The 27,668-nt window shown below is 40.4% G+C and overlaps 2 protein-coding genes and 1 pseudogene across 7 annotated transcripts; 2 read left to right on the forward strand and 1 right to left on the reverse strand.

Annotated features, from left to right (window-relative positions):
- Nucleotides 1-401: 401 nt before the first annotated feature.
- LOC127754092 (putative disease resistance protein RGA3) lies at nucleotides 402-19,582 on the forward strand. Of its 6 annotated transcripts, none has more exons than XM_052279557.1 (3): nucleotides 402-532; nucleotides 621-780; nucleotides 8,495-11,879. In XM_052279557.1, the coding sequence occupies exon 3, from the start codon at nucleotides 8,560-8,562 to the stop codon at nucleotides 11,614-11,616; it is 3,057 nt and encodes a 1,018-aa protein (XP_052135517.1). In that variant the 5' UTR covers nucleotides 402-532; nucleotides 621-780; nucleotides 8,495-8,559; the 3' UTR covers nucleotides 11,617-11,879. The 6 variants fall into 6 exon arrangements, 5 of the variants coding, with proteins under 5 accessions (XP_052135517.1, XP_052135518.1, XP_052135515.1 ...); XM_052279558.1 differs by having other exon boundaries at nucleotides 430-532; nucleotides 618-780; XM_052279555.1 differs by lacking the exons at nucleotides 402-532; nucleotides 621-780 and adding exons at nucleotides 818-973; nucleotides 19,170-19,582 and having other exon boundaries at nucleotides 8,495-11,626.
- LOC127754110 (uncharacterized) lies at nucleotides 14,917-18,375 on the reverse strand. Its single transcript, XM_052279574.1, has 3 exons — nucleotides 18,149-18,375; nucleotides 15,777-16,645; nucleotides 14,917-15,660 (listed from the first exon to the last, which is right to left on the reverse strand). The coding sequence occupies exons 1-2, from the start codon at nucleotides 18,162-18,164 to the stop codon at nucleotides 15,786-15,788; spliced, it is 876 nt and encodes a 291-aa protein (XP_052135534.1). The 5' UTR covers nucleotides 18,165-18,375; the 3' UTR covers nucleotides 14,917-15,660; nucleotides 15,777-15,785.
- A 5,549-nt stretch (nucleotides 19,583-25,131) lies between the features above and the next one.
- On the forward strand, nucleotides 25,132-26,575 carry LOC127754122 (putative disease resistance protein At1g50180; annotated as a pseudogene).
- The last annotated feature ends 1,093 nt before the right edge of the window (nucleotides 26,576-27,668 follow it).

The following is a 27,668-nucleotide window of genomic DNA, read 5'->3' on the forward strand; positions in this document are numbered from 1 at the left end:
GAAAAAAGGTAATATTATTTCATTCCGAAAAGATAGAACAACCGTGAAAATAACGTTCAAACCAGTCAGTTCAGAGGAGAATACGGTGATGGACAGAAGGCCAGAAAACAACCCAATGGTGAGAATCGATCATTTTTCTAGACAATGAATGGTGAGCAATTGATCTTGGTGAAGCTGAACCAGATAAGTTGACAGCGTTACTGTTAGTGGTGATCAGCCCAGCCATCCGTAAATCCTTTCTTGCATTTTGCCCAATACAAGTCAGCAAGTCAAGATGTTCTTATCGTTTCAGAATAAGTGGACACTGGAATCTGTTCTTTTCACATCCACACTGGGACACATACAGAAAAGCTAAATGGACATACCACCTAACAGCAATATCTCTTGTCTTCCACTCTTTGTCACTGCATAAGAGCCAGCCCATCTGGATGATCCACGCAATCACCGGGGAACTTGCTCGTCATCTTCCTCGCAATAGGCGATCGATTTGCCGGCTTGCCATGGCTGCACGCACCAAAGGCCTCGCTCTGGGGTGAGTCTTTCTTTCAATTCCTCGCAACATAGCATGTGCTTGCCTTGGTTGTTGGGTCTGATGGAAATGTCGTCTTGCGATGCAGCAGACGCGCCCCATGCCGCTGCTGTTCCCATTGATCTAGGATCACTCCGGTCTTGCCTTTCATGCTGAGCAAGTTCGCCTTCTGTACTTGAGTAAAACCCCTCAACTTTGTTGCCAGATATTTCTTTCTGGTTGCCCGTTTACCCAAGAAGCTATAGAAAAAGGTAACCTCATTATTTCATTTTTTCAGATTCAGTGATCCAGTATGGTCTTGTGGCAAAACACATGCAAAATAACATACTAGCTAGATATGTGCTCCTCAAGTCACCATGATATCATCATCCAAGATAAATAGGAACTTTGCATACCAACTGAATAGGGGTAGAGGGATCACTGCACTATATGAAATTTACAGTGGTTAGTATCAAATATTATTTTATGAAATAATTGCCTTCTTCCGTTCATTTTAATATGTTAGACTGTGTATTGTTTGCTGTTAATTAGTTAGTCTTATTCTCACCAGTCCTATATACAATTATGTAATTGTAAAAGATGAACCATTCTTTAGTTGTAGTCCCATATTAAGAGTAGATACACTACACTACACAGAAAAAAAAACATACTTCTATGAATACCTCACATGATAAGAATGTAGTAATACTTTTTAGTGTTGGTTATGTACCTCATACTGTGCATGATTTGTCCCTAGAACTTTAGTTTAAGTATGATAAGCTAATTATTGTATTAATATAAATGGCAATTCAGTAGTTATACCCATGGATGTCTATTTACTAGGGTGGAGTACTCTGAATGAATTTCAGTCCAAAACTCCAAATATCTTCCCTGACATGGGAATCTTTTTAGTAGCACGATGGAGAAATTTATATATGTAGCTGAAACATCAACCTCGATGGCTTGTCTTGCCCGTGCAATTTGCACACTGGAAAACAAACTCATGCACAGTGGGACATAAACGGTGAGATGGATAAGAGAGCCATTGTACTATTTGAACACTGCATAAGAGAGCCCCTCACAAGGAACTTGCTCGTTGTCTTCCTTGTGACCAGCGATGCCTCAGCTGCACGCATCAAAGGCCTTGCTCTCAGGCTCAGCTGAGTCTTTCCTCACAACATAGGGTTTGAACAATTTTCTGCTTGTTGTGGTAGCTTAGGAGCTAGCCAATCGAAACGTTGGCTCGCTCAGTGGTCATCTTGCGCTCCAAAAGACACCCGCCTACTCCATTGCCATTCCCATCGACCCGGTTCACCTCAGTTCTCATGCCAAGCAAGTTCGTTTTGTCAACTTGAGCAAAATTAACACCACAATTTGAGCCGCTTCCTTCTTTCTCGTTTTCCCGTTGATCCAAGAAGCCACCGAAAGGTAACCCCCTTAATTATTTCAATTCTTCAGCTTCAGTAATCAGTATATGCTTACTTTCTCAAGACAGATTGCAAAATAACATGCTAGCTAGCTAAAGATGTGCTCTGTAAAAAAGATGAGTGATTTTATAGTCCTTGAGGAGGTACCATATTTTCTAGTGTAAAATTTGGTACCTCTCGATACCTCCAGTACTAGAAGGTACCAATTCTGAATGTTTTACGGTGTTTGCATTCCAAAAAGGGTAAAGATCCAACGCCCCTCAATCACTGTCGAAACTATATTTTGGCAATATAAACGGGGTAGCACACGAGACCTAAAAGTGAATGGATCCAGAGATAAGGATTTATACAGGTTCAGGCCCTCTCAATGAGAGGTAATACCTTACTCCTGTTTAGGGATTTGAATCCGCCGGGTGTAGTATAGATCTGACGATCGGGTTGCGAATCTCTGTGTTCATGCCCTTGGAGGGGCCTCCCTGCTCGCCTTATATAGGTTGGGTGACAGGGTTACAAGATAGAAACTTTTTTGAGGGGAAACACTGTAGGGGAAGCCCCCACAGTTAATATATTAAACGAAACAAAAGGTTCAAATTACAACAAATTAATCCACAAATTAAGAGAATCTCTCTCTAAAATATTAAGCCTATGGACTAATAGGGAGAGATTAGTCTTAAAGAGAGCTCTCCAAAAGGAAACTGAACGGGCAACATTATTAAAAATTAAACAATTCATTTGCTTCCAAATATTCCAAGCAACATAGCGCACCTTCTCAACACAGTGTGAAGACATATAACAATTCTTGGTAGCAAACAACATTTCACCAAAACTAAGGGATAAATCCCAAATCACACCAAATTGAGCTCAACATTCAGAACTGAAAGGACACTGAAAGAAGGGATGCAAGGTTGTTTCTCTCATTCCTGTAGAACACAAGACACAGCTCAAAGAAGCATTTTCAGGGGAACAACGCCTTCTGTCCAGCATATCATAAGTGTTTAAGCGATCTATTAAAAGAAGCCAACCAAAAACTTTGACCTTGGAAACTGTTGATGCGAAAACACGAGGCCTGGGAGATCTGCTTAACTCCAGTGCAGGTCCAAAACTTGCCTCTGGGTGTGTGAGCGTGCCAGTTGATTACTGTAATCAACAAGAAACAAAGACAAAGAAATCGCTGTTAAATCCATAAACGATAGCCGATCGGCTAGGTGCCGATGACATATCATTTATTTTTGAGCCGATGTCATATATGTATCGATCGACAGTCATTAATAAGTAAGAAAGAACTAAATCTACTCGATCGGCTGTAGATATTAACGGTATATAGTCCTTATATCAATATATACTTAAATCAAGTGATTGGGATAGATCGGACGCCATGCCAAGACAGTATAAATCACTTAGAACGAAATATATGTTAATAATGAGACTATATATATTCATAGTATAGCCGATCGGATAGATCTAGCATGTATCGGCTAATACTCCGATACCACTCTATACTAAGATGTTAAAGCAAGTAGAATATACTAAACAAAAGCCTAATATACTTAACTGCGGTAAGATCTTAACATAAATGGCAGATTTAACATGTCAATCAAGCATATGAAATAAATGTAGTTAAATCAGGTAAGATCGGCTAAAACTCCGATACTACCCTAATCGGCAACCAAAGACAGGCTAGAGATTAAGATTCTAATCACGACTCATAAGATCAAACTCAACTGATGCAACTATAAGTATGAAAAGAAAGACAATATCTAGACAATCAAGTCGTTGGATGTGTCATAAAGTGGTGGATACCTTATATAATCTAAGCTAACCTCGATATTTATCCTAATCGGCTGCCTTCTGCCGTCAGATGTTAGCCGATTGTAGGTTAGATAACGATATTGCCAGAGATTATATAAGATATATGATAACTTGACGAATTACATAAACAAGATTAGAGTTTCATAAAGATGGAAGCACTAATCCCGAGAACGCAAGCCGCCATAACAAGTTTTACCTCTTGTTGAAGATCGAAACCGATGCAGCTCAACCGAAAGCAAGAACTCGTCAAAACAAAACGAAAGTAAAAAGGGTGGCGATGCGCCGAGATTGTATTGAACGTGTGTTAATTCGATTACATGGGGCTCGGGTCTATTTATACCCGAGAATTACAAGATATGTCCATATCGGACACGACTATTATCTCTAACAAACTCTAAGATACCATAAGTCTTTGCGGCAGACTTTTGCCCAAACATATCTCTAAGGAAATTACATAAAATATCCTAATTAATAGATACAATTGCCTTCTCATGACTCTATCCATGTGTGGCAATCATCATAAAGCACATCAACCTAACCCGACAACATATGATGTATCATATTGTCGGATTCGGCTCCATCGGCTAACCTTGTCTGACTCGAACTCTGCCGATCTTAGTCGTAGCTGATTCGGACTTTAGCCGATCTTCACTATGTTTCCGGGGCAATCTCTATCTCGATTTCCATCTCGATTCCTCCTTTACATCCGATCCTTGGATTACCAAATTTAGTGGTTAACAGAAACACACTTGCTCTTCCAAATCCAATTGATATAAGCCGGCACCTGAATCTGCGAAAAATTCATAGCATAAATCTTCTGAGAGGAGAAAATACCATTACCCAAGCATAAGTCCAACTATCCTTCTCATCATTGAGCTGATCCATAGGATCAAAAGTTGAAATTATCATATATTCCTGAAGGGCTTGCTCAAACAGTGGCAGGACAAAAAGTTCTGAAAGATCCTTTAAGGATAACATATGAACTGAGATATTGGCATCCCTGGAAAAAGAGTGAATCCTAGGAAAGACAGATGATCTGACCTTATTATTCCACAGATCCTCCCAAAACAAACAGGATTTACCATCCCCAACATTACAGGTTGAAATTCCCTTAAAGATACCCACAAATTGCAGAACATCTCTCCACCAAAAGGATCCTTTAGGGGAGACAGCATGTGGCACTTTTGAGCTGTAGTAAGTATTCCAAATCAAATTAACCCAGGGAATTGGTAACCTATTATATAATTTATGCAATTTTTTCAAGAGAAGGGCGTTCTTTTGGATCTGAGATCAATTACTCCCAAGCCACCTTTATCCTTTGGCTGACACACTCTGTCCCACAGCACCAAAGACTTTTTGTTTGAATTTACAAGATAGAAACTTATCCTCATACGGTTTAAGTTTCCTATATCTAATCTACAATCTTAACAAACCAGGACTACATGTCGTTCCTTGATACAAATGTAAACGTAATACCCGAGTCCTAGTCTTATACATATCCTATATACCTGATCTATCCCCTGTAACCAGTCGAATAGCCCATCCATGTGGGTATGTGGTACCCATAATCTTCACAGTAGCCCCTGAGACCTTCACAGTCGATGAGATAATCTTCTTCCAAGTCAAATCTCAAAAAGCCCGAGTGCTTCAATCATCTATGCCTTAGTCTCCAGAGTGCATTTACCAAATCATAAGGCTGTGAAAGGCTGAAGAAATTTAAAAATAATATATACTTAGGTGCATCGACTAGATGCACTTAATTATGTGTAGCCCCCGACTATGTGGTTAGTTGAACAAACTAAGCATATAGTCAAGTAATAAAAAATTCAACCAACCGAGTGGTTTTGATAATTATACTCAACCAAGTGACTTAATATATAGCATATGCGGTGTGAATCCCCGAATAACATGATCCGAGTGATATACCGACTTCTTTATAAAATATGATGCGTGCAACCTAAAGTCGACTACATCTTTGAAAATTCACATAGAAAAACATCTATAAAGAAGCTTGTATGCTGTGAATAAAGAAATTTTCAAAGTATCGGGCATACACCATGCACACACTACTTTAACAAATGTGCTTAAATCCCTATAAAAGTCACATGGTTTCACCACACCTAGAAATATACGACATATGTAGTGTAAAATCTGAGTAAAAAAACTCATAAAGGATTTATCAACCGCTTGGAAAATGACCGAAATATATAATCAGCCTAAGCCATAATATTGGTCAATGAAAATGCACACTTACGTGGTAAAAAGCAACGATATTGTATCCAATCAATTGCTTTATAAGCCCAAACAACGCCTTGACTTATATAAAAAAGTCAACGGGACAGCTATATAAAGCTTTACTATTTGGCATCTTTTGAAATGCATTGTACCAACTCCTAAAAAGTTGAGTAACAGCGGTATAAAAGGATTTTAATGTATTGGGCACTTGACCACGTGCACTTTTGCCTAAGAAAAAAAAATGCCTAAGTCTCTAAAAGAATGTAATTGGCCACACCTAAAAATATGGGCTGCAGACATATTAGGCCTAGACCCAAAATACGCCTACCGATACCCTTAGAATACGACGTGTATAGCACGCATATTAATATGTTCCCAACTGATAAATTTCCCAGGCGATATAAATTGAATGTATCTCATCTGAGTAGCTTCTAATCCGAGTTGTTATCCCTCATGGGATGCACCAAAATAGATGTAAAAATTGAATCCCAACTAGCGCAAGTACTCTAGTGATAGCCCTCACAAGGAATAATAAATGGTCTAGCTTTGAACATAGCAAGCCAACACATGACCATGAATTAATGTTGCATGTATCCAGAATAAGTCCAAATTGAAGTTATGATCCTTGTGTTTGAGCTAGACTACAGGGCCCTAGCTTAGACTCTTTCTCCAAACACAGCTTCTAGACCTTGCCTACTTTTCCCTTATCAGGGCCATTTTCCTTTCTTTCTTTCTTACTTTTTTCTTTCAGAAATCAGGTAATCAATTTGCATTCCCTGGGTTTTTGCAAAAAGCAACGATATTTAGACACAAGTTCTTTCTTTCTTTCTTTCTTTCTTTCTTATTTACATAAGTTGAAATATTTGGACCTTGCTTTCTCTATTTACTAGGGTGGAGTACTTTGAATGAATTTCAGTCCAAAACTCCAAATATCTTCCCTGACATGGGAATCTTTTTAGTAGCACGATGGAGAAATTTATATATGTAGCTGAAACATCAACCTTGATGGCTTGTCTTGCCCGTGCAATTTGCACACTCGAAAACAAACTCATGCACAGTGGGACATAAACGGTGAGATGGATAAGAGAGCCATTGTATTATTTGAACACTGCATAAGAGAGCCCCTCACAAGGAACTTGCTCGTTGTCTTCCTTGTGACCAGCGATGCCTCAGCTGCACGCATCAAAGGCCTTGCTCTCAGGCTCAACTGAGTCTTTCCTCACAACATAGGGTTTGAACAATTTTCTGCTTGTTGTGGTAGCTTAGGAGCTAGCCAATCGAAACGTTGGCTCGCTCAGTGGTCATCTTGCGCTCCAAAAGACACCCGCCTACTCCATTGCCATTCCCATCGACCCGGTTCACCTCAGCCTCACCTCAGCTCTCATGCCAAGCAAGTTCGTTTTGTCAACTTGAGCAAAATTAACACCACAATTTGAGCCGCTTCCTTCTTTCTCGTTTTCCTGTTGATCCAAGAAGCCACCGAAAGGTAACCCCCTTAATTATTTCAATTCTTCAGCTTCAGTAATCAGTATATGCTTACTTTCTCAAGACAGATTGCAAAATAACATGCTAGCTAGCTAAAGATGTGCTCTGTAACAAAGATGAGTGATTTTATAGTTCTTGAGGAGGTACTAGGAGGTGCCATATTTTCTAGTATAAAATTTGGTGCCTCTCGGTATCTCCAGTACTAGGAGGTACCAAATTCCGAAGGTTTTGTAGTGTTTGCATTCCTAAAAGGGTAAAGATCCAATGCTCCTCAATCACGGGTATCATGTTAAAAGTATTTAAGATTGATATAGGTACTTCGGTACTAAGAGTAAAAACATAATTTTACTTGTAGAGAGAAAAGGGCAAAATTGTCTCCTAAATTATAATAGGTACTGCATAGGTACAACCGTATGCGCTAACATCTGCACGGTTTAATTTTCTCTTTTGCGTGGTTTCCTGTAGATTTACGTTGTATTGGAGTTAAGTCATTTACCGGACACTAGTGTTACAGGTTCTTAGTTCATTATCTCTAGATTTAATTTGTGTTCTTTGTTGTTCTCTTTTGCGTAGCTTTCTCTAGATTTACATTGTGCTCTTATAACACATTATTGGCCTAATTATATGATTTTTTTCTACATTTACACTTTATTCCAACGAACACGTAAAAACTTCTACCTTAATTTTGTTGAAAGTTATATTTTGTTTACAGCAATAGATTTATATTGTGTTTCAAAAACAGGACCGGTTAAAATATCACCCAAGGTTAGCATCAATTTAAACTATACATTTACGATGCTTGCTTCCATTTAAACATGCTATGTCAGGTTATGCCTCATGTTCAAACACACAACAGTGCCAAAGCAATGTTTTCTTTATTGTATTGTATCGCATTTAAACATGCTATGTCAGGTTATGCCTCATGTACCTCTTAGTACTTGGATATTTTGGTACCTCTTAATACCTCTCAAGGACTAAAATTTCTCAACAAAGATGCTCTGAAACCAATTCAACTTTTGTCCATTTTCAGACGGTATTACTCTCTTGCGTGATTTACTTGGATATTTTGGAGCATCACCCTCAACGCTTTTCTCTATGGCAACCATACTGGATTCTTTCATTGGATCATGTGCCAAGAAGTTGCAAGAGATCATTACTGAGGAGGCAATACTAATTTTAGGTGTAAAAGAAGAACTCAGGGAACTGCAGGAAAGAATGGAACAAATACGGTGCTTTGTCAGTGATGCGGAGAATAGGGGCATGGATGACTCAGCAATACACAATTGGATTTCTCGGCTAAAAGATGCTATGTATGACGCTGATGACATTATTGATTTGGCTAGTTTTGAAGGAAGCAAGCTATTAAATGGCCATTCTTCACCACCGAGAAAAACAACTGCGTGCAGTGGGCTTTCACTTCTCTCTTGCTTTTCCAATATTCAGATTCGCCATGAGGTTGGTGAAAAAATTAGAAGCCTGAACAAAAAAATAGAGAAAATTGAAAAGGATAACATATTTGCGACACTTGGGAATACAGAGCCAGCTGATAAAGGTTCAACATCAGAACTGAGAAAAAGATCTAACGTTGTCGAACCCAACATTGTGGGGAAAGAGATAGTACATGCTTGTAGAAAATTGGTGAGCCTGGTGCTTACACACAAGGAAGGTAAGGCTTACAAGATCGCTATTGTTGGAACAGGGGGAATCGGAAAGACAACTTTAGCTCAGAAAGTATACAATGATCAGAAATTAAAAGATAGCTTCAGCAGACGTGCTTGGATTTGTGTTTCTAAGGAGTACTCCCCAGTTCATCTTTTGAGACAACTACTTCGAACCATGGAGGTTCATTATGCTCAAGATGAACTACTTGAAGAGCTCCAAACCAAGCTTGCATTAGCCATTAAAAACAAGAGTTTTTTCATTGTGTTGGATGATCTATGGCAGTCTGATGTATGGACAAATCTACTAAGAACTCCACTGCATGCTGCATCCTCAGGAATAATTGTAGTAACTACTCGGTATGATACTGTCGCTCTAGAAATCGGGGTTGAGCTAATACATCGTGTTGACCTGATGTCACTTGATGTTGGTTGGGAGCTTCTATGGAAGAGCATGAACATCCTGGAAGAGAAAGAAGTGCAAAATTTGTGGGATATAGGGATTGAGATTGTTCAGAAATGTGGTGGGCTCCCTCTTGCTATCAAAGTTGTTGCTAGAGTTATGGCAAGCAAAGATAAAACAGAAAGCGAATGGAGAAAGATTTTAACTAGAAATGTTTGGTCCATGACTAAGCTTCCTAAGGAAATAAGTGGTGGCCTATATCTAAGTTATGACGATTTACCACAGCATTTGAAGCAATGTTTTCTTTATTGTATCGTATTTCCTGAAGACTGGGTATTTGATCGTGATGACCTTATCAGGATGTGGGTTGCTGAAGGTTTTCTAGAAGTGCAAAAAGATCAACTACTAGAAGATACAGCGGAAGAGTACTACTATGAGCTAATACATAGGAATCTCCTCCAACCAGTTGGCACATATTTTGATCAGAGCAAATGCAAAATGCATGATCTCTTAAGGCAACTTGCTTGTTATCTATCAAGAGAAGAATGTTATATTGGAGATCCAACATCATTGGTGGACAATACTATATATAAACTGCGACGCATTTTAGTTATCACCGAGAAAGATATGGTAGTCATACCTAGCATGGGTAAAGAGGAGATTAAGTTGAGAACTTTTACAACTGATAAACAGCCACGAGCAATTGATAACACACTTTTCATGAGATTAAGTTATCTTCGTGTTTTGGATCTAAGCGACTCACTTGTGCAAACAATACCAGATTATGTTGGAAATTTAATCCATCTACGTTTACTTAATCTTGATGGAACCAACATATCTTGTCTACCGGAGTCCATTGGTTCCCTTCAAAACCTTCAAACATTGAACTTGCAGAGGTGTGAATCTTTGCATAGCCTTCCTTTAGCAACCACTCAATTGTGTAATTTAAGGCGGCTTGGTCTTGAATTGACACCAATAAATCTTGTCCCAAATGGGATAGGAAGACTGAAATTCCTCAATGATTTAAATGGAATTCCTATTGGTTGTGGAAGCAACAATACTAAAATGCAAGTTGGATGGAACTTGCAAGAGTTGGCTCATCTTTCACAGTTGCGGCGGCTTTACTTGGACAAGTTAGAAAGAGCAACTCCATGCAGCGGAACAGAGTCATTGCTGCTAACAGACAAAATTCATCTGAAAGTTCTCATGCTATCCTGCACTGAACAGACAGATGAAGAATATTCAGAGGAAGATGTCAGCAATGTTGAGAAGATCTTTGAGCATCTAACACCACCACACAACTTAGAAGATCTTTTTATTGGTGCATTCTTTGGTCGGAGGTTCCCCACTTGGCTTGGGACTACCCATTTGTCTTCAGTGAAATTCCTGATCCTTGAAGATTGCAAATCCTGCATGCATCTTCCACCAATGGGGCAGCTCCCCAACTTGAAATACTTGAGAATTGATGGAGCAAAAGAAATTACCAAGATTGGACCCGAATTTATTGGTTGTGGGGTGGGTAATCTCAGATGCACAGAGGCAGTTGCTTTCCCCAAGCTCGAATGGTTGATCATCAACGATATGCCCAACTGGGAGGAGTGGTCGTTTGTTGAACAAGAAGAGGAGGAAGTAGCTACAGCAGCTAAGGAAGGGGGAGATGATGGAGCTGCTGCCCTGTTTCCAAGGTTGTCATGGCTGATGCCCTGTTTGACTAAGTTGGATCTAATAGGCTGCCCCAAGCTGAGGGCTCTCCCACCACAGCTTGGACAGCAGGCCACCAACTTGAAGGGGATCCTTATATGTGGAGCAAGCAGCTTGAAGACGGTGGAGGATCTCTGGTTCCTCTCTTATGCCATTCACGTTCAGGAGTGTGGAGACTTAGAGAGAATCTCCAACCTTCCCCATGTGAGAGTGATGTATGCACGTGATTGCCCAAATTTGAGGTGCGTTGAGGAGTTGGGCAGTTTGGAGCAGCTGTGGCTTTATGAGGATATGCAAGAGATCTCTTCTCTATGGGTCCCTAGGCTTCGAGAGCAACACAACCAGCACCATGAAGATGAGTTGGAAGTTAACGAGTGGTTTCCCTATTAAAAGGTATGAGGTATGTACACTGATCCGTTGGAATCTTCCACCCAAATCTGATGCTTCATTGGGTTGTACATTCATACCCCTGCTCTGCACTTCCATCGTGGAAGTTATTCTAACATTTGATGGGTTATATCACCAAAAATATGCCATGATGACATTGGTATTCACTATATGCCAATAGGAATATCGTAGATGGATATATCCATCCAAGGACTTGTCCCAACATAAATGTTTAGCATTTGGTTCATAGGTGTTGGAGTTCTAAATTACAGGATCTTATTACTTTAGCCAATAAGCAATCACCTTTACTTTAATTACAAACTAATCTACTGACCTGCACCAGAAGCCATTGATTTTCCGGTTTTCTTCCTTTCTTTTCTTCTTCTTCTTTTAGCTTGCTTTTCTTCTTCTCGCTAGATGGCGCCGGTGACTAAGATAGCGTCACGAACCCTTTCCAGTGCGATTGCCGATCGGAGGCTAATTAGGGTTTAGGATTTTGGCGAGAGATTAGAGCGTCCCCTTCCTCTCTGTGATTCTTCTATTTATAGCACTGGTGGGGCTCGGGAGCTTATCTCCTATTAATACTCAAAATTAGTTTTAACTGATCACAAAAACTAATTTCTCTTCTTATCTCTTTACATCGGACTAGTGGGCTCATCCGATAAAATCAACCAACATTCTCTCCTTGATTTTGAGACTTACTAACGAGTCCACTAAGCAACATAGCTCCCCAAAGCAATGTGTCATAACAACATTAAGTGTCATTAAGACAACAAGACTTATAGTTCACTATAGTACTTAAATAAACTCAACTTTACTTAGCGGGTGTTGATCGATGCTTATGCTCCCCATTCCTAGGATCAAATTCAAAAGCAATGGCTTAATCCCATGCCAGCTACATGTTCTTTAAATAAGTTGGGAGGTAAGCCTTTGGTAAGCGGATCCGCGAGCATTAATTTAGTACTAATGTACTCAACTTTAGTTGTTTGATCCTGTACTCTATCTTTCACAACATGAAACTTAATGCCAATGTGTTTGGCAGCTTCACTTGACTTGTTGTTACTCGTATAGAATACTGCAGCCTCATTATCGCAGTATATTGTTAGTGGTTTGGCTATGCTGTCAACCACTCTTAATTTCGGGATGAAATTCTTAAGCCATACAGCCTGCCCCATTGCATGATAACATGCCACAAATTCTGCCTGCATTGTTGACGATGCAGTAAGCGTCTGCTTGGAGCTTTTCCATGAAATAGCTCCCCTCGCCAGGGTGAAGATATAACCCGAAGTGGATTTCTTAGTGTCTAAGCACCCTACGAAGTCAGCGTCTGAATAGCCTAAGACCTCAAGCTTATCAGACCTCTTATATGTGAGCATGTAATGCTTAGTTCCTTGTAAATAACGCAAGACTTTCTTAACTCCTTTCTAGTGGTCCAATCCTAGATTAGATAAAAATCTACCAAGCATCCCAGTAACGAATGCCAAATCTGGTCGCGTACAGACTTGTGCATACATTAAGCTTCCGACAGGTGAAGCATACGGTACCGTCTTCATTTCTTTAGTCTCTAATTCATTTCTTGGGCTTTGGAATGAACCAAATTTATCCCCTTTAATTATTGGAGCAGGTGTTGTAGAGCATTTGCTCATATTATATCTTTCCAACACTCTGAAAATATATGCTTCTTGAGATAATCCTAGTACTCCTTTGGACCTATCTCGGCGAATTTCAATGCCCAAGACATAAGATGCCTCACCGAGATCTTTCATATCAAATTTTGATGACAAAAAGTCTTTACTTTCTCACAGCAGATTCTTATCGCTGCTTGCTAATAGAATGTCATCAACATAGAGTACTAGTATGATAAATTTCCCACCTTTATTCTTCATATAAATGCAATTGTCCACCTCATTTTCCTTAAATCCAAAATTTTTGATTACTTCATCGAATTTAATGTACCATTGTCTGGATGCCTGCTTAAGTCCATAAATGGATTTCTTTAGTTTGCATGCTAAATGATCTTTTCCTTCCACAACAAAACCTTCCGGTTGTGCCATGTAGACATTCTCATTTAAATCACCATTTAGAAATGCAGTCTTCACATCCATCTGATGGAGTTCTAAGTCATAGTGAGCTACTAAAGCCATGACAATTCTAAATGAGTCTTTCTTAGAGACAGGAGAAAATGTATCATTATAATCATTTCTTTCTCTCTGCGAAAACCCTCTAGCCACAAGTCTTGCTTTGAATCGTTCGATGTTCCCTTTAGAGTCTAGCTTGGTTTTGTAGACCCATTTACAGCCTACTGTTTTGACTCCTTCAGGAACTTCTACTACATCCCACACTTTGTTCTGGTTCATTGATTTTAATTCATCTTCCATGGCTTGGAGCCACTTGGATGAGTTCTTACTGCTTATGGCTTCTTTAAATGAGGTGGGGTCATCTACCTTCCCTATATCTTCGTTCATATAAACTTCATAATAATCGGGAATGGCAGATTTCCTTGCCCGCTGTGATCTTCTTAATTGTTGATTTTCATCATTGTTGACATGCGGTTGAGCATCTTCTTGTGGAGGTTCTTCATTTTGTGTTGTGGAATTCTGTTGAGGCTCATTAGTTTCATCATTATTACCATCAACACTTTCTTCAACATTAGGTGTAGAGCCAGCGGGTCCAGAATTACCCATTGTTGGCAGCACTACATTATGTGGCTCAGTCTGAATAAATGAAATATTAGTTTCTTGGATTTCTAGTATTGGGGCATTGGCCCGAATTTCGTCAAGATCAATTTCCTTAGCTTGTGAGCTCCCTGCTTCATTATTTTCTAAGAAGACAGCGTGTCTAGTCTCCACAAATTTAGTGACACGGTCTGGACAATAAAATCGGTATCCCTTAGATCTTTCTGGATATCCGATGAAATGACAGCTCACAGTCTTAGGGTCTAGTTTCTTCAATTGTGGGTTGAATATTCTGGCTTCTGCACGACAGCCCCATATGCGTAAATAATTTAATGTCGGCTTTCTTCCGGTCCATAATTCATAAGGAGTCTTAGGCACCGACTTGCTTGGAATTCTGTTTATTATATGGGCAACTGTCTTTAATGCTTCAATCCACAATTTATTTGACAGAGTAGAATGACTTAGCATACTGCGCACCATATCCATCAGTGTGCGGTTCCGTCGTTCTGCTACTCCATTCTGCTAAGGTTCTCCAGGCATGGAATATTGGGCAACTATCCCATGTTGTTGGAGATATAAGGCAAATGGACCAGGAATTTGCCCAAATGGAGCATGCTTCCCGTAGTATTCACCACCATGATCTGATCTCACAACTTTAATTTTGGCATTATGCTGATTTTCGACTTCGGCCTTAAATATCTTAAATTTCTCAAGAGATTCAGAACGATCATTAATGGGGTAAATTTTGCCATAACGGGAATAATCATCTGTGAATGTAATGAACGAGTCAAAACCATCCACAGATGTCACTGGGAACGGTCCACAAATATCAGTGTGAATGATCTCTAGTGGACTTGTGCTCCTAGTGGCCCCTTTCTTAATTGTCTTAGCGAATTTTCCCTTAATGCAATCTACGCAATGATCTGCGTCAGAAAAATCTAAGGGGAGGAGTATTTCTTCTTTAATGAGACGTTCAATTCTCCCCTAGAAATGTGGCCCAAACGATAGTGCCATAATTTCGATGACGTCTCAGCTTTATCATTACAAGAATTATAACATTCAGCACATAGTCATCCAAAGAGAGCAAATAGAGTTTGTCTCGCACGAAGGCAAGACCCACAACTTTATTATCAAACTTAATATAACATGTTCTCTCGGTAAAATGACAGTCATAACCTGTCTCTGCTAAGACTCTAACTAAAATAAGATTTCTCTTAATATAGGGAGCAAATAAGACATTATTTAAAATTAAATTGCAGCCGCTAGGGAGTCTAAGTGTGAGGTCTCCAACAGCCCTCACTTCAACCTCCGCTCCATCAGCTACTCTTAGGCTTTGCTCCCCTCTTGCTACCTTCCGCACGGTACGGAATTCCTGTAATGAGTTACAAACGTGCACACTGGCACCTGAGTCAACCCACCAAGTATTAAGGGAAAATTCAGTATAAAGAGATTCATTAACATTAGATATCTCATTTAGTTCGTTTGTACCTTTCTTAGCTAGCCACGCTTTGAAACGTGGGCAATTTCTTTGCCAATGTCCATCAGTGTCACAGAAAGGACAATATGGACTCTTAGGAGGACCAGCTGAAGTTTGAGCAGTAGAGTTATTCCCTCCATGCTTCTAAGATTGGTCCTGCTTATTCTTCTTACTGTTAGAGGATTCTCCTTGATACATCTTTCTTTTGCCTCTGTTATTGGCATTAGCGAGGTTGAGTTGGTCTTTAAGCTTTTGTTTCTCAGCTCTCTGACGCTCTTCCTCTTCCACTGAATGTGAATTAGCTCCTGTATGGTCCACTTTTCTTTCTGAGTATTATAATTAATCTTAAAGGGACCAAAGTCAGGACCAAGAGAGCTCATAATGAAATGCACTAAGAAACCTTCAGTAACATCCATATCCATGGACTTAAGTTGATGTGCCATATGAGTCATCTCAAGGATGTGCTTTCTAACGCTTCCTTTGCCATTATAGCTGCTAGTGATCATCTTGCTAATGATTGTACTAGCATAAGTCTTAGAGGAGGATTTGAAATTCTCTTCAATATTGGCTAAGTATGCCTTTGCATTGTCGGAATCAACGATTCCTCCAATAATTTCTTTAGCGATGTGATTCTTAATGTACATCAGGGACATCCTGTTGGACTTCTCCCAAGCAGCCAGTTTCTCTTTGTAATTCCACTCAACATTTTCATAATCTTCCTCATTCATGTCGAGTTCCTCGGTTGTTTGAGGTTCCTCGGGAATGTCCTCTCTTAAGGCCAAGTCATAATCTAACATGGCTAAGTTTAAAAGCACAGTATTCTTCCAATCAGTGTAGTTAGATCCATCAAGGGGAACAATAGTTTGAAGCTGTCCCAATGCTGAAAATAAAACATTTAATATATTAATAATGCACATAATTGATTTACGTTGGCTTAATCAATTATATGCGAATAAACTTTAGAATTTTCATAGTCAATCACCGTTGGGCAGAAATAACCATGAAATAATTAAATTTATTCCTTAATTATATCACTGTTGGGCAGAAATAATCAAAGGAAAAAATAATAATTTTAATAATGAAATCATAATGATGTTGGTCAAAAAATAATTCCATATCATGACTTCTTTCTAGCCAAACTTCCCGTTGGTTCCATTTAACTAGAAATAATTTTATTTAGAGGCTAAAATAATTTTTTCAGCAACTTTATTTGGCTAAGAAGGCTTATAAACGAATTTCTGAATATCATAAGCATTAAAATGGCGGGATTTAATTAAAATAGGCTTTTGGCCCATGTCTTCCGAAGACCGGCCCAAACTTGGGCCGGCTCGTCTTTGCGCGCGTGCAGCGCTTGGGGCTTGCGGTGCGTTGCGGCCCATCTACCCGAACCGCCGGCCCAACAATTGAGCCGGCCCGGTTTACGTGCGCAAGCACGTGGGTTGAGTGCGGCCCAAAGGGCTGAATATTCGGTGGCGGCGGCGGCCCGACGCGGGACGAGTCTGAGCCGTCTGATCTTTTGGACGGCTCGGATCAAATCCGCGCCGGATGAAGCGCCGACGGGAGGAGGGGCAAACCCTAGCCCCCAAATTTCTCCTCTCCCCGATCCCCTTTCTCTTCCCGATCGCGGCGGCCAAGTGACCGGCGACGATGGCGCAACAGCGGTCCGGCGAGGCGAGGCGCGCGCGGCGGGGTATCCGTCCGGCGGCTGGGGGCGCGGCACAGGGTGGCGCCAAGCCGTCGCTTCCCGTCCCGACTCGGCGGCAACGGTAGGGGAGGCTCCAAGGCGGCGCGTGCACGGTGGCGACCGGCACGACCGCGAGGAGGAGGAGGCAAGCACGGCCCCGAGGCACTTGCGGGCGAAATGAATCCCAGACGGCGACGGCGGCAGCCATGCCGCTTCCCGGCGTGGTGCCGGGACTTAGGGCATCCAAAACGGTAAGCCTCGAATTAGGGTTCCTCGAAATTTCGAGTTTGGGGAGTTTCAATCTCGTTTATCCCCTCTTAATTTTGGGAATTTCAATCTAGTTTATCCCTTTGCTCAATTTCGTGGAATTTCAATCTAGTTTATCCCCTTCTTAGTTTCCTTCGGCTTAGGGTTCTGAGTACGGGGAAATTGGGAGTTTCAATCTTGTTTATCCCAATCCCCTTTCTTCTCTTAATCTCTACTGATAGGTAGAAAACTTGAATTAAACAGTAAGTATGAACCCTAATTCAACATATGCCGAGACTCATGGCTTTACACAGGGATGATGAGATTAGTTTAGGGATTGATTGGCTAAAGATCAGCTCTGATACCACAATGTTGGAGTTCTAAATTACAAGATCTTATTACTTTAGCCAATAAGCAATCACCTTTACTTTAATTACAAACTAATCTACTGACCTGCACCAGAAGCCATCGATTCTCCGGTTTTCTTCCTTTCTTTTCTTCTTCTTTTAGCTTGCTTTTCTTCTTCTCGCTAGATGGCGCCGGTGACTGAGATAGCGTCACGAACCCCTTCCAGTGCAATTGCCGATCGGAGGCTAATTAGGGTTTAGGATTTTGGCGAGAGATTAGAGCGTCCCCTTCCTCTCTGTGATTCTTCTATTTATAGCACTGGTGGGGCTCGGGAGCTTATCTCCTATTAATACTCAAAATTAGTTTTAACCGATCACAAAAACTAATTTCTCTTCTTATCTCTTTACATCGGACTAGTGGGCTCATCCGATAAAATCAACCAACAATAGGCTGCATAAGTGTAGGACTAAAAATACTGGGCTTTGTTAGGTCAAGATATAAGTATAACACTTAATTCAACTATTCAATGTGCTAGCTATGATGAAGATCAATTTAGCCTTCGATTCCACTAGTGTGTCCTATGTCGATCGTGTGTGCAGAAGATATTGAAGTTAGCATTCACAATCTTGTATGAACACATATACACATGATTTTTTTGCAAGACATTAGGCCTATAGAGTATTGTTTTAGATATGATAAAAATAGGTCTGGCCCAATGTTACAGATTCTCTGCAGCCTGTGAGCAGGCTATTGGAGATGAAAGGGATGTGCCCAACATCTGTTCCTAGTGTAGGGCTCCTAATTCAGGTTTGTTTGGTGAAAAAAAATAGCCACTGAAATGTCTTTGTATTGGTTCAAATTGATTAATATTTTTGTTCGTATTCTACTTGTTAAAATAAGCAGAGGATATTGCCGATCAACATGCCTATGTATAGTCCATATATGTCTTTTCTTTATGCCTTTTGTAATGCACGTCTATTGTTTGGTAAGTTGAATTCCAGAAAACATTAGTGTTGAAAAACTGATGGCACTTATATTTTCTTTTCCTTAATTAAGTTATTAAATTACCAAAATGCTTATGTATATACATCCATGATTAATTTGTGTGTGCTTATTTGTTTTGTAGGTTGTTAATCTTGAAGAATTTGGGCTGTGCGGTCACTTGTAATATGTATTTTTGTCTTTACCTAGTTATTGGTCTTTGAAAATTTAACAAAATAAAAAATAAAAACAAAAATATAAAAAAAAAGGAAAATGTCAAAAAAAATTAAAAAAAAGGTATTTTCTTTAGCTATTGTAAAATACATTATCATGTTTCGTTTGATTTGCGTGTGTGTTTCTTTTCTTTTTAGCTTTTTTTTTATTGTAGGTGTGTAGGTAACTCCGCCAATGTCATCTTAGGTGTAACTAAATGACATAGCCGGTCCCAAGCCCGGAAAAAGGAGGAGGGGATAATCTTGTATATATGTGTGTTGAAATGATGCTCCGTTGCTAGATCATTGAGATTTTTCTGCACTTGTATCAGATTTTGGAGACTCATCCACTCCTATTGCTCTTTTGGACAAATCTGATTCTGAACTATTTAAGCTTGACTAGAACACCAGGACTGAGACTAGCGAATTGAGATAGACAAGTAGGTAAAGGAAATTCCATGCTAACCATGACCTGAGGCAGGGCACCCTAGCCAAGGTGTGCAACGAGATAGGCCCATTCAAGTCTCAAAGCCCAGATGTGCCCATACAATTCTACTGTAGGATCAAACAATTTTGCACCTCTCATCTGTTTCTTGTTTTTACCTTTACCTAGTTACTGGTCTTTGGAAGATTAAAAAATGCAAAAAAAAAAAGAGTGAAGAGAACACGAAAATTACAAAAAAAAAAGTCAAAAAAGGGATAAAGATCCATAAATGAAAAAAAATAAGCGTGTTTTTTTTTTGTCTTGCCGGTGTGTAGGTAACTCCTCCTATGCCCTCTTGGGTGTGCATCTTTAATGGCATTGCCGGTCCCAAACCCGGAAAAAGGAGGAGGTAATAGTGTATAGACATTGAGTGAAACAATGCTCTGCTGCTATCTAGAGCAGTGAAAGTTCTCTTGAAAATTTCTGCACTCTTGTCAAGTTAATTGCATTTTTATTGACGGAATAGTTTACTGAAAAACACTTCTAGAGACTCATCCACTCTGTTGCTCTATTGGACAAATCTGTTTCTAAACTATTTTAGCTTGACCTCGTTGCAAACCAGTTTTCATGTGAAAGCAATGGAGGTGAATACATTCACTAGTTCATCCTCCTCTCATTCCCTGCATCCTGTTTGAGAATTGAGAACTGTGAACATTGCGGTGCGGAGGCTGCGGTTCATCAGAAGTTCAAGTTCCTACCTCCAGTTTCAGATACTTAGCAGCATTTCAGCTGATGGCATTTGATCATAATGCTCAGAGAATGTTATCACCTAATACTTCGGAGTTCACTCCCCAAATTTTCAACACTGTCATGGACTCTGAAATTAGAATCCAGCCGTGCTGCGTTCATTACTGCAAGAGCTCTTCAGTCATTCAGTTCAGTGTACTTTTTAGTGTCATCGCAACAAGTTCATGTAACAGGTACAAAATTGTCTTCCCCTGGATGACAAAATGCAGCAGAAAGCAAAACAAAACTGAATCGCATCTCAGCAACGGGAAAAGGAAGGGAGGAGTGAGAGGTGTCGCTTACAATTCTCTTGCACTAGCCTTCCACCCTCTCGCTCGACGGCCGCACGCGCCAGGGGCTCGAGGATGTCCTCATTGGCTCGTCGGAGCGCCCGCTCGCAGCAACGCCCGGTTCCCTTCTCCCCAATCCCCATCGCCTCTCGCTGAAGCTCGCAACGACAACAATACGAGATAACTCGAGGGCCTATACGAAAATAAACCCCTGGTTCACAGGCGTGCTTAAATCTCAGCCGCCTGTATAAGATCGAGCGGTGCAGAGAGACGTTGAGGTTTTGGATCGCTGGAACGAAGAGATTTTTTGGTTGATAGCACTTGAGTTCGTGTTCCTTTGTTGGTCTGTAGCGTTCAGTGATTCACATCATCTCAAGACCTGAATCAATCTATATCTGTTTGGGAGAATGTTAGATCAATGCTTCCCGTTGAAGTCGCAATCCATATGCTTTCTAAATGGTAAATGCAAGTAGCTTGTAGATAGATGTGCAGACAAGATTCAGTTCAGCACTTCAGCCAAACTGTATCTGTTGGACAAATCTGATTCTATTATCAAAAGATACAACAGTACTCCCCACATATGGACCAAACACAGTGAAGTAGTTTCCCAGTAAAATCAATTGGGATAGACACATGCACCAGTTCATCCCCCTCTCAGTCCTTGCATCCTGCTGTTTGAGAGTTGAGAATTGAGACACAAGTTAGGCAAAGGAAATCATTCACTGTTTGTTAGCAGTACGTACAAAGTTTGGCCAGATACACAAAAACGCATGAAAACAAGTATACTTGTAAACAATTACTCCTGTAAACTCCAATATTTGATGAGAAAATATTTCTGTATGTTTACTCGTGAAACCTGTCCATTGGATTCAACGCTAAAAGTTTTGATCCCAAGTATGCAACAGGACTGGAAATAAGCCCCGAATTCTCATAGAAACCTCTGCCGTTGTCTCTGTCAACCAGCTCTTTCACAATGCAAATGCATGCCTAAGCAGAGAACTGGTTGGCGTCAGGAAGGCCAGGTGAGATTCTGTTCTCCAGACACTTGGAGATACTACAAAGATTTGATCTTTCTCATCTTTTAATCGCCTTCTTGAGAGAGATCATCTCAGTTGCCTGCAGCTTCTAGAAAAAAAAAACAGGTACAATTCAGCGAGGAGAGGGAAGGTCTGCAAGAAGCAGATAGGACACAGCCATGTTCCAGAAATCGGTTCCAACTGTTAGCCTTTTTTTTTTCCTGTAAAAGAAACAACTGCGTTACCACTGTCATATAGGCCATAACACAACATCAGTTAGATCTTACTACGGAGCTAGTGCCCTTGTTTGGTTGATTCAGGTTCATTCTTGAGCTAAAAAGTACTAACAGTTTAGGATGGCAATGTCACTGCATTGCTTGACTGAACTTGCAATTCCCTGAATCACAGGAGGTAGCTGGCAGTAGAGGTACTGCGCGTACCATAACGTGGTGCACCACACCGCCCGGGGATTTCACCCAGGTGCTCCAGGACGTCGCCGGCGACCCCACCCTGCCCCGCACCAAGTCCGTCCGGTGCGCCGCCTGCGGCCACGGCGAAGCTGTCTTCTTCCAGGTCAGGATTATCGATCACAACCAAACCAACTAGTTTATTCAGAGTTCAGAGTTAATACAAAAGATACGCAACTAACGCAAGTTCTGCATATTCTCAAAAAAAATAATTTTCGGTTTCGGTTCAGATGCCAACTGTGATTAACAGAATGTGTAGTTGCAGATGGAGTTATAATTCGGGGTATCTTTGTGAACATTACAGTGGGGAGGCCGCGCCAGGGGCAACGCCCGGTTCCCTTCTCCTCATCGCCGGCGGCAGCCGCGGCGTCTCGACATCTCTTCCTCCCTTGTACAACGACACGACAATACGAGATAATACGAGGGCCTAACCGAAAATCGGCCCACGGATTCCGAGGCGCGTCTAATCTCAGCCGCCTGTATATGATCGAACGGTGCAGAGAGAGGCTGTGGTTTTGGATCGCTGGAGCGAAGAAATTTTGGTCGATAGCAGTTGAGTTCGTGTTCCTCTGTTGGTCTGTAGCGTTCAATGATGCAGAGATGCCGTACTGCCGTTTAAGCTTCAGAACCTATTGATGTTATACAGTACAGATACGAGTACATGAAACTGGGATTGTGTTCAACTGGAAAAGTTGACAGCGTTAGGGGTAGGGGTGAAAACGGTACGAAAACTTTCCGGATTCCGGACTTATTTTCGAAAACGGAATCGGTCGGTCGGAATTTTTTCGGAATTTTTCGGAAACGGAAACGAAATCGGAAATATTTTCTCGGAAACGGAATCGGAAATAATAAGAGCAGTTTCCGTTGGAACTTGGAATCGGTCGGAAACTTTCCGGAAATTTTCTCGGAATTTCCGGAAATTTTCTCGGAATTACCGGAAATTTTGTGACTGAAATACCCTGGATTCTTTTTTTAAGCGCTAAATAGTGAATACCATGGTGTTTGGCTGTTATTTTTTTAAAAAATATTTGTTATGCAAATCTAAAATTACAGAAGAATATTTTTTGTCCTACATTGGGATTTATCGACAACATTACTCTTTCAAACATAGATAATTTATTCAATTGGATTTATTAGTTTGAGGGGTTTTTTTATTCTGATAAATTTTCGTTACCATATTCGCGCCTGTTCGTTTTCGCTCCGTTTTCGGTTTCGATAATATTCGATTCCGTTTTCATATCCGAGGTTTCCGATTCCGATTCCGAAAAAAATATGAAAACGAAAATGATAAAGATGGTTTCCGTCCGTTTCCGTACCGTTTTCACCCCTAGTTAGGGGTGATGAGCGTTGCCAGTTGCCACCCAAAATCCTTTGAAGATGAGATGCACTACTCTGTTTCAATCATAACTAGCATGGTGGCCCGCGCAGATTACGCGGTAATTCCGAATTTTTCTGTAAATTGTATTTCTATATAGACTCTATGCTCTTCTTCCAATATTATTTGTTTTTATTTCTGAATTTTTATTATTTCTAATTGTATTCCTATGTGGACTCTAAACTCATCTTTCAATATTCTTTAATTTTTAATTTCGAATTTCAGTTACTTCTAAATTGTATTCCTATATTGACTTTAAACTCTTCTTCCCATATTTTTCTTAATTTCAAATTTTAGTTATTTGTGAATTGTATGTTTATACGGACTCTAAACTATACTTTTAATTTTATTCTGTTTATTCCAAATTTTAGTTAGTTTAAAATTCCAGTATGGACTCTATAATCAACTTCTAATATTCCTTTTTTTAATTCCGAATTTCTATTTTTTTTCTTAATTGTATTTCTATATGGACTCTATACTCTACTTCTAATATTCCTTATTTTTAATTCCAAAATTGTATTATTTCCTAATTGTATTTCTATATGGACTCTATACTCTACTTCCAATATTTCTTATTTTTAATTCCGAATTTCAGTTATTTCCTAATTGTATTTCTATATGGACTCTATACTCCACTTCTAATATTCCTTATTTTTAATTCCGAATTTCAGTTATTTCCTAATTGTATTTCTATATGGACTCTATACTCTACTTCCAATATTCCTTATTTTAATTCCGAATTTCAGTTATTTCCTAATTGTATTTCTATATGGACTCTATACTCCATTTCTAATATTCCTTATTTTTTAATTCCGAATTTCAACTATTTCTAAATTATATTTCTATATAGACTCTAGTCTCCTCTTCTAATATTACTTATTTTTTAATTCCGAATTTCAGTTATTTCTAAATTGTATTTCTACATGGACTCTGCTTTTTCTTTTTCTCTGATTAATGTGAGAATTTCTAGGCCATGAGAGTGAACGTGGAGGCTCCTTTTTCTATTTCTTTAATAATATGATAGATTTCGGAAAGATTCTGGTGACCTCCTGCAAGTTGCTCTGTGGGGAGGTTGCTGCGGCTAGGGATGTCTTAATAACCATGCTTGCTGTATACATGTACTAAAAACTTCTCCTCGCTTAATAATCGGCCAGCGTACTTTTGCCAGACATATGAAAATAAAATACTTTCAGAAAGATATAAACAATGATAACTTTGTACCAGCATCATGTCATGTCAAGAAATGACACAACAGATTTCACTCCTAATATTTTCTTTAATGAGACATGGGAATCTTTTTATTAGCATGATGGAGAAAATTATGTAGCAGACCCTATATAGACAATAGAGGAATGGTGGCTTCTGGAATGTCAAAACCGATTAATTGTCTTTTCTGCAATTTGGCGAAAAACAAACTCCTAATGCACACTGCGACAGACAGGGCATATCACCTAACAGCATCTTTTGTCATGTCCAGCACTGCTAAAGGCTGTGAATACTCCAAACTAAACGAGCTGCACCAATTTCATATCCGTCTTCTCCTCTCTGCCACTGCATAATCTAGGTCCAGTATATCACCAGGAACGTGCTCATCGTCTTCCTTGCAGCCGGTGATGCTGTGGCTGTACGCACCTAAGGCCTCTGGGGACTGGGGTGAGTCTTTCTTCTTTGCCATATGGACTTAATATATCTTCTGCTTTCCCTTGTTCAATTCCTGCTTCCTGTCATGGTTGGAGTCGATTGAGACGTTGGCTCACTCAGTCATCTTCTTCTTGTACTCCAGCAGAAGACGTTGATCCGGCTCATTTCAGCCTCACGCCCGGCAACACTTCGCCTTCCATGCTTAAGCAAAATCTCTCAACTTGTTGCCCATTTCTTCTTCGTCGTTGCCCGTTGACCCAAGAAGCTGTCTAAAGGTAATCCCATTGTTCTAGTTCTTTCAGATTTAATATGTTAACTTACACAATACACAAGAACTTGCTACACATGTGCTCATATGTTACAACAGATACTCCGAAATTGATTGAACTTTTGTCCATTTTCAGACTTTTATTCTCAAGATAATTTGGAAATTTTTGCGCATCACCTTCAACGAGTCTATGGCAACCGTTCTGGATTCTTTCATTGGGTCATGCGCTAGGAAGTTGCAAGAGATCATTACTAAGGAGGCAATACTAATTTTAGGTGTAAAAGATGAACTCCGAGAACTGCAGGAAAGAATGGAACAAATACGGTGCTTTGTCAGTGATGCGGAGAATAGGGGCATGGATGACTCAGCAATACACAATTAGCTTTCTCGGCTAAAAGATGCTATGTATGATGCTGATGACATTATTGATTTGGCTAGTTTTGAAGGAAGCAAGGTATTACATGACCAATCTTCTTCACCAAGAACATCTACAGCATGCAATGGGCTTTCACTTTTCTCTTGCTTTTCCAATATTCAGATCCGCCATGAGATTGGTGATAAAATTAGAAGCCTCAACAGAAAAATAGAGAAAATTGCAAAGGATAAAATATTTGCAACACTTGAGAATACACAGCCATGTGATGATAAAGGTTCGACATCAGATCTAAGAAAAACATCTCATATTGTTGAACCCAACCTTGTCGGGACGGAGATTGTTCATTTTGGATGCTTAAGAGTTTGCTCCCCCAATTTTTGACCCTCTCATGAACTCTGAAATTAGAATATAGTTTTCTGTTCATTTCTGGTTCTATTCAGTTATTTAGTTCAGATGCCAACTGTGATTAACAGAATGTGTAGTTGCCGATGGAGTTGTAATTTGGGGTATCTACGTGAACATTGCAGTGGTGGGAGGCTGAGTTTTGTCGAAAGTTCAAATTGCTACTCCCAGTTTCAGATACTAATCAGTATTTCACCTTATGGCATTTGATCGTAATGTTCAGAAATGTTATCTTCTGATGCTTTAGAGTTCACTCCGCCAATTTTCGACCCTCTCATGGACTCTGAAATTAAAATCGGGTTTTGTGTTTATTCCTATGCTGTTCATTTCTACTGTCATCTCAACTATTTTGAGTTCATGAATGAAAAGTCCATGTAGCAAGCACAATTCATTCTTCCCCTAAATTCTCAAGCAAAGCAAACCTGAATCGCATCCACAAATACGGGAAAAAGGGAGGGAGGTGTCGCCTACCTCGGTTGAGCCCGTAGACGAGGGAGAGGCCACGCCGTCGACGGAGCTCCACCTCTCACCGGCGTTCCCGCTCCCTGCGGCCGCAACCCGCCCTCCAGCTCCGCCTCCGGTCTCCGGCGCCATCGCCGAGGCGGTGGCTCGCTCAACGGCCGCGCGCGCCAGGGGCTCGAGGATTACCTCAATGGCTCGTCGAAGCTCTCGCTGGCAGCAACGCCCGGTTCCCTTATCCCCATCGCCGGCGGTGGCGGCGGCGGCGGCTCGCCAACCCTTCCTCCCTTGTAATACGACAATACGAGATAATCGAACGGTGCAGAGAGATTGGATCGCTGGAACGAAGAGATTTTGGTCGATAGCAGTTGGGTTCGTGTTCCTTTGTCGTTCTGTCGCGTTCAGTGATGCAGAGATTGCTGTACTGCCGTTTAAGCTTCAGAACCTATTGATGTTATACAGTACAGATACGAGTACATGAAACTAGGATTGTTGCGTTCAATTCAACTCTTGGTTCAGAGCATCGTCTTCTTTGGAGTGAATCAATTGCTGTTGAAATCACCAGTTGGATGAGCAGACAAAATTATGTTCAGTACTTCTGTCACTGTAACTGAACACATATAGACTACAGAGTGAGCCATATGGTTTCAGATCAGATATGTTCCTTCTTTGATATGGTCATCATTCTTTGATAAGTCCCTGAATCACAGGAGGTCGCTGACAGCTACTGCGTGTACCATAATGTGGTGCGCCACACGGCTGGGGAGTTCACCCAGGCGCCGGCCGACGTCAGGATTATCCCAGCCAAACCAACTACTTTGTTCAGACTTCAGAATTCCATAGCAACTACTGAAATCTGAAAGCTACTAAAATGGTTTTGTTGCTGCAGGGCACAGCGAGGGGGCGAGGAAGGCATGACGCTCTTATT

Source organism: Oryza glaberrima, chromosome 11 (assembly GCF_000147395.1).
Source record: "Oryza glaberrima chromosome 11, OglaRS2, whole genome shotgun sequence".
Taxonomy (NCBI): domain Eukaryota; kingdom Viridiplantae; phylum Streptophyta; class Magnoliopsida; order Poales; family Poaceae; genus Oryza; species Oryza glaberrima.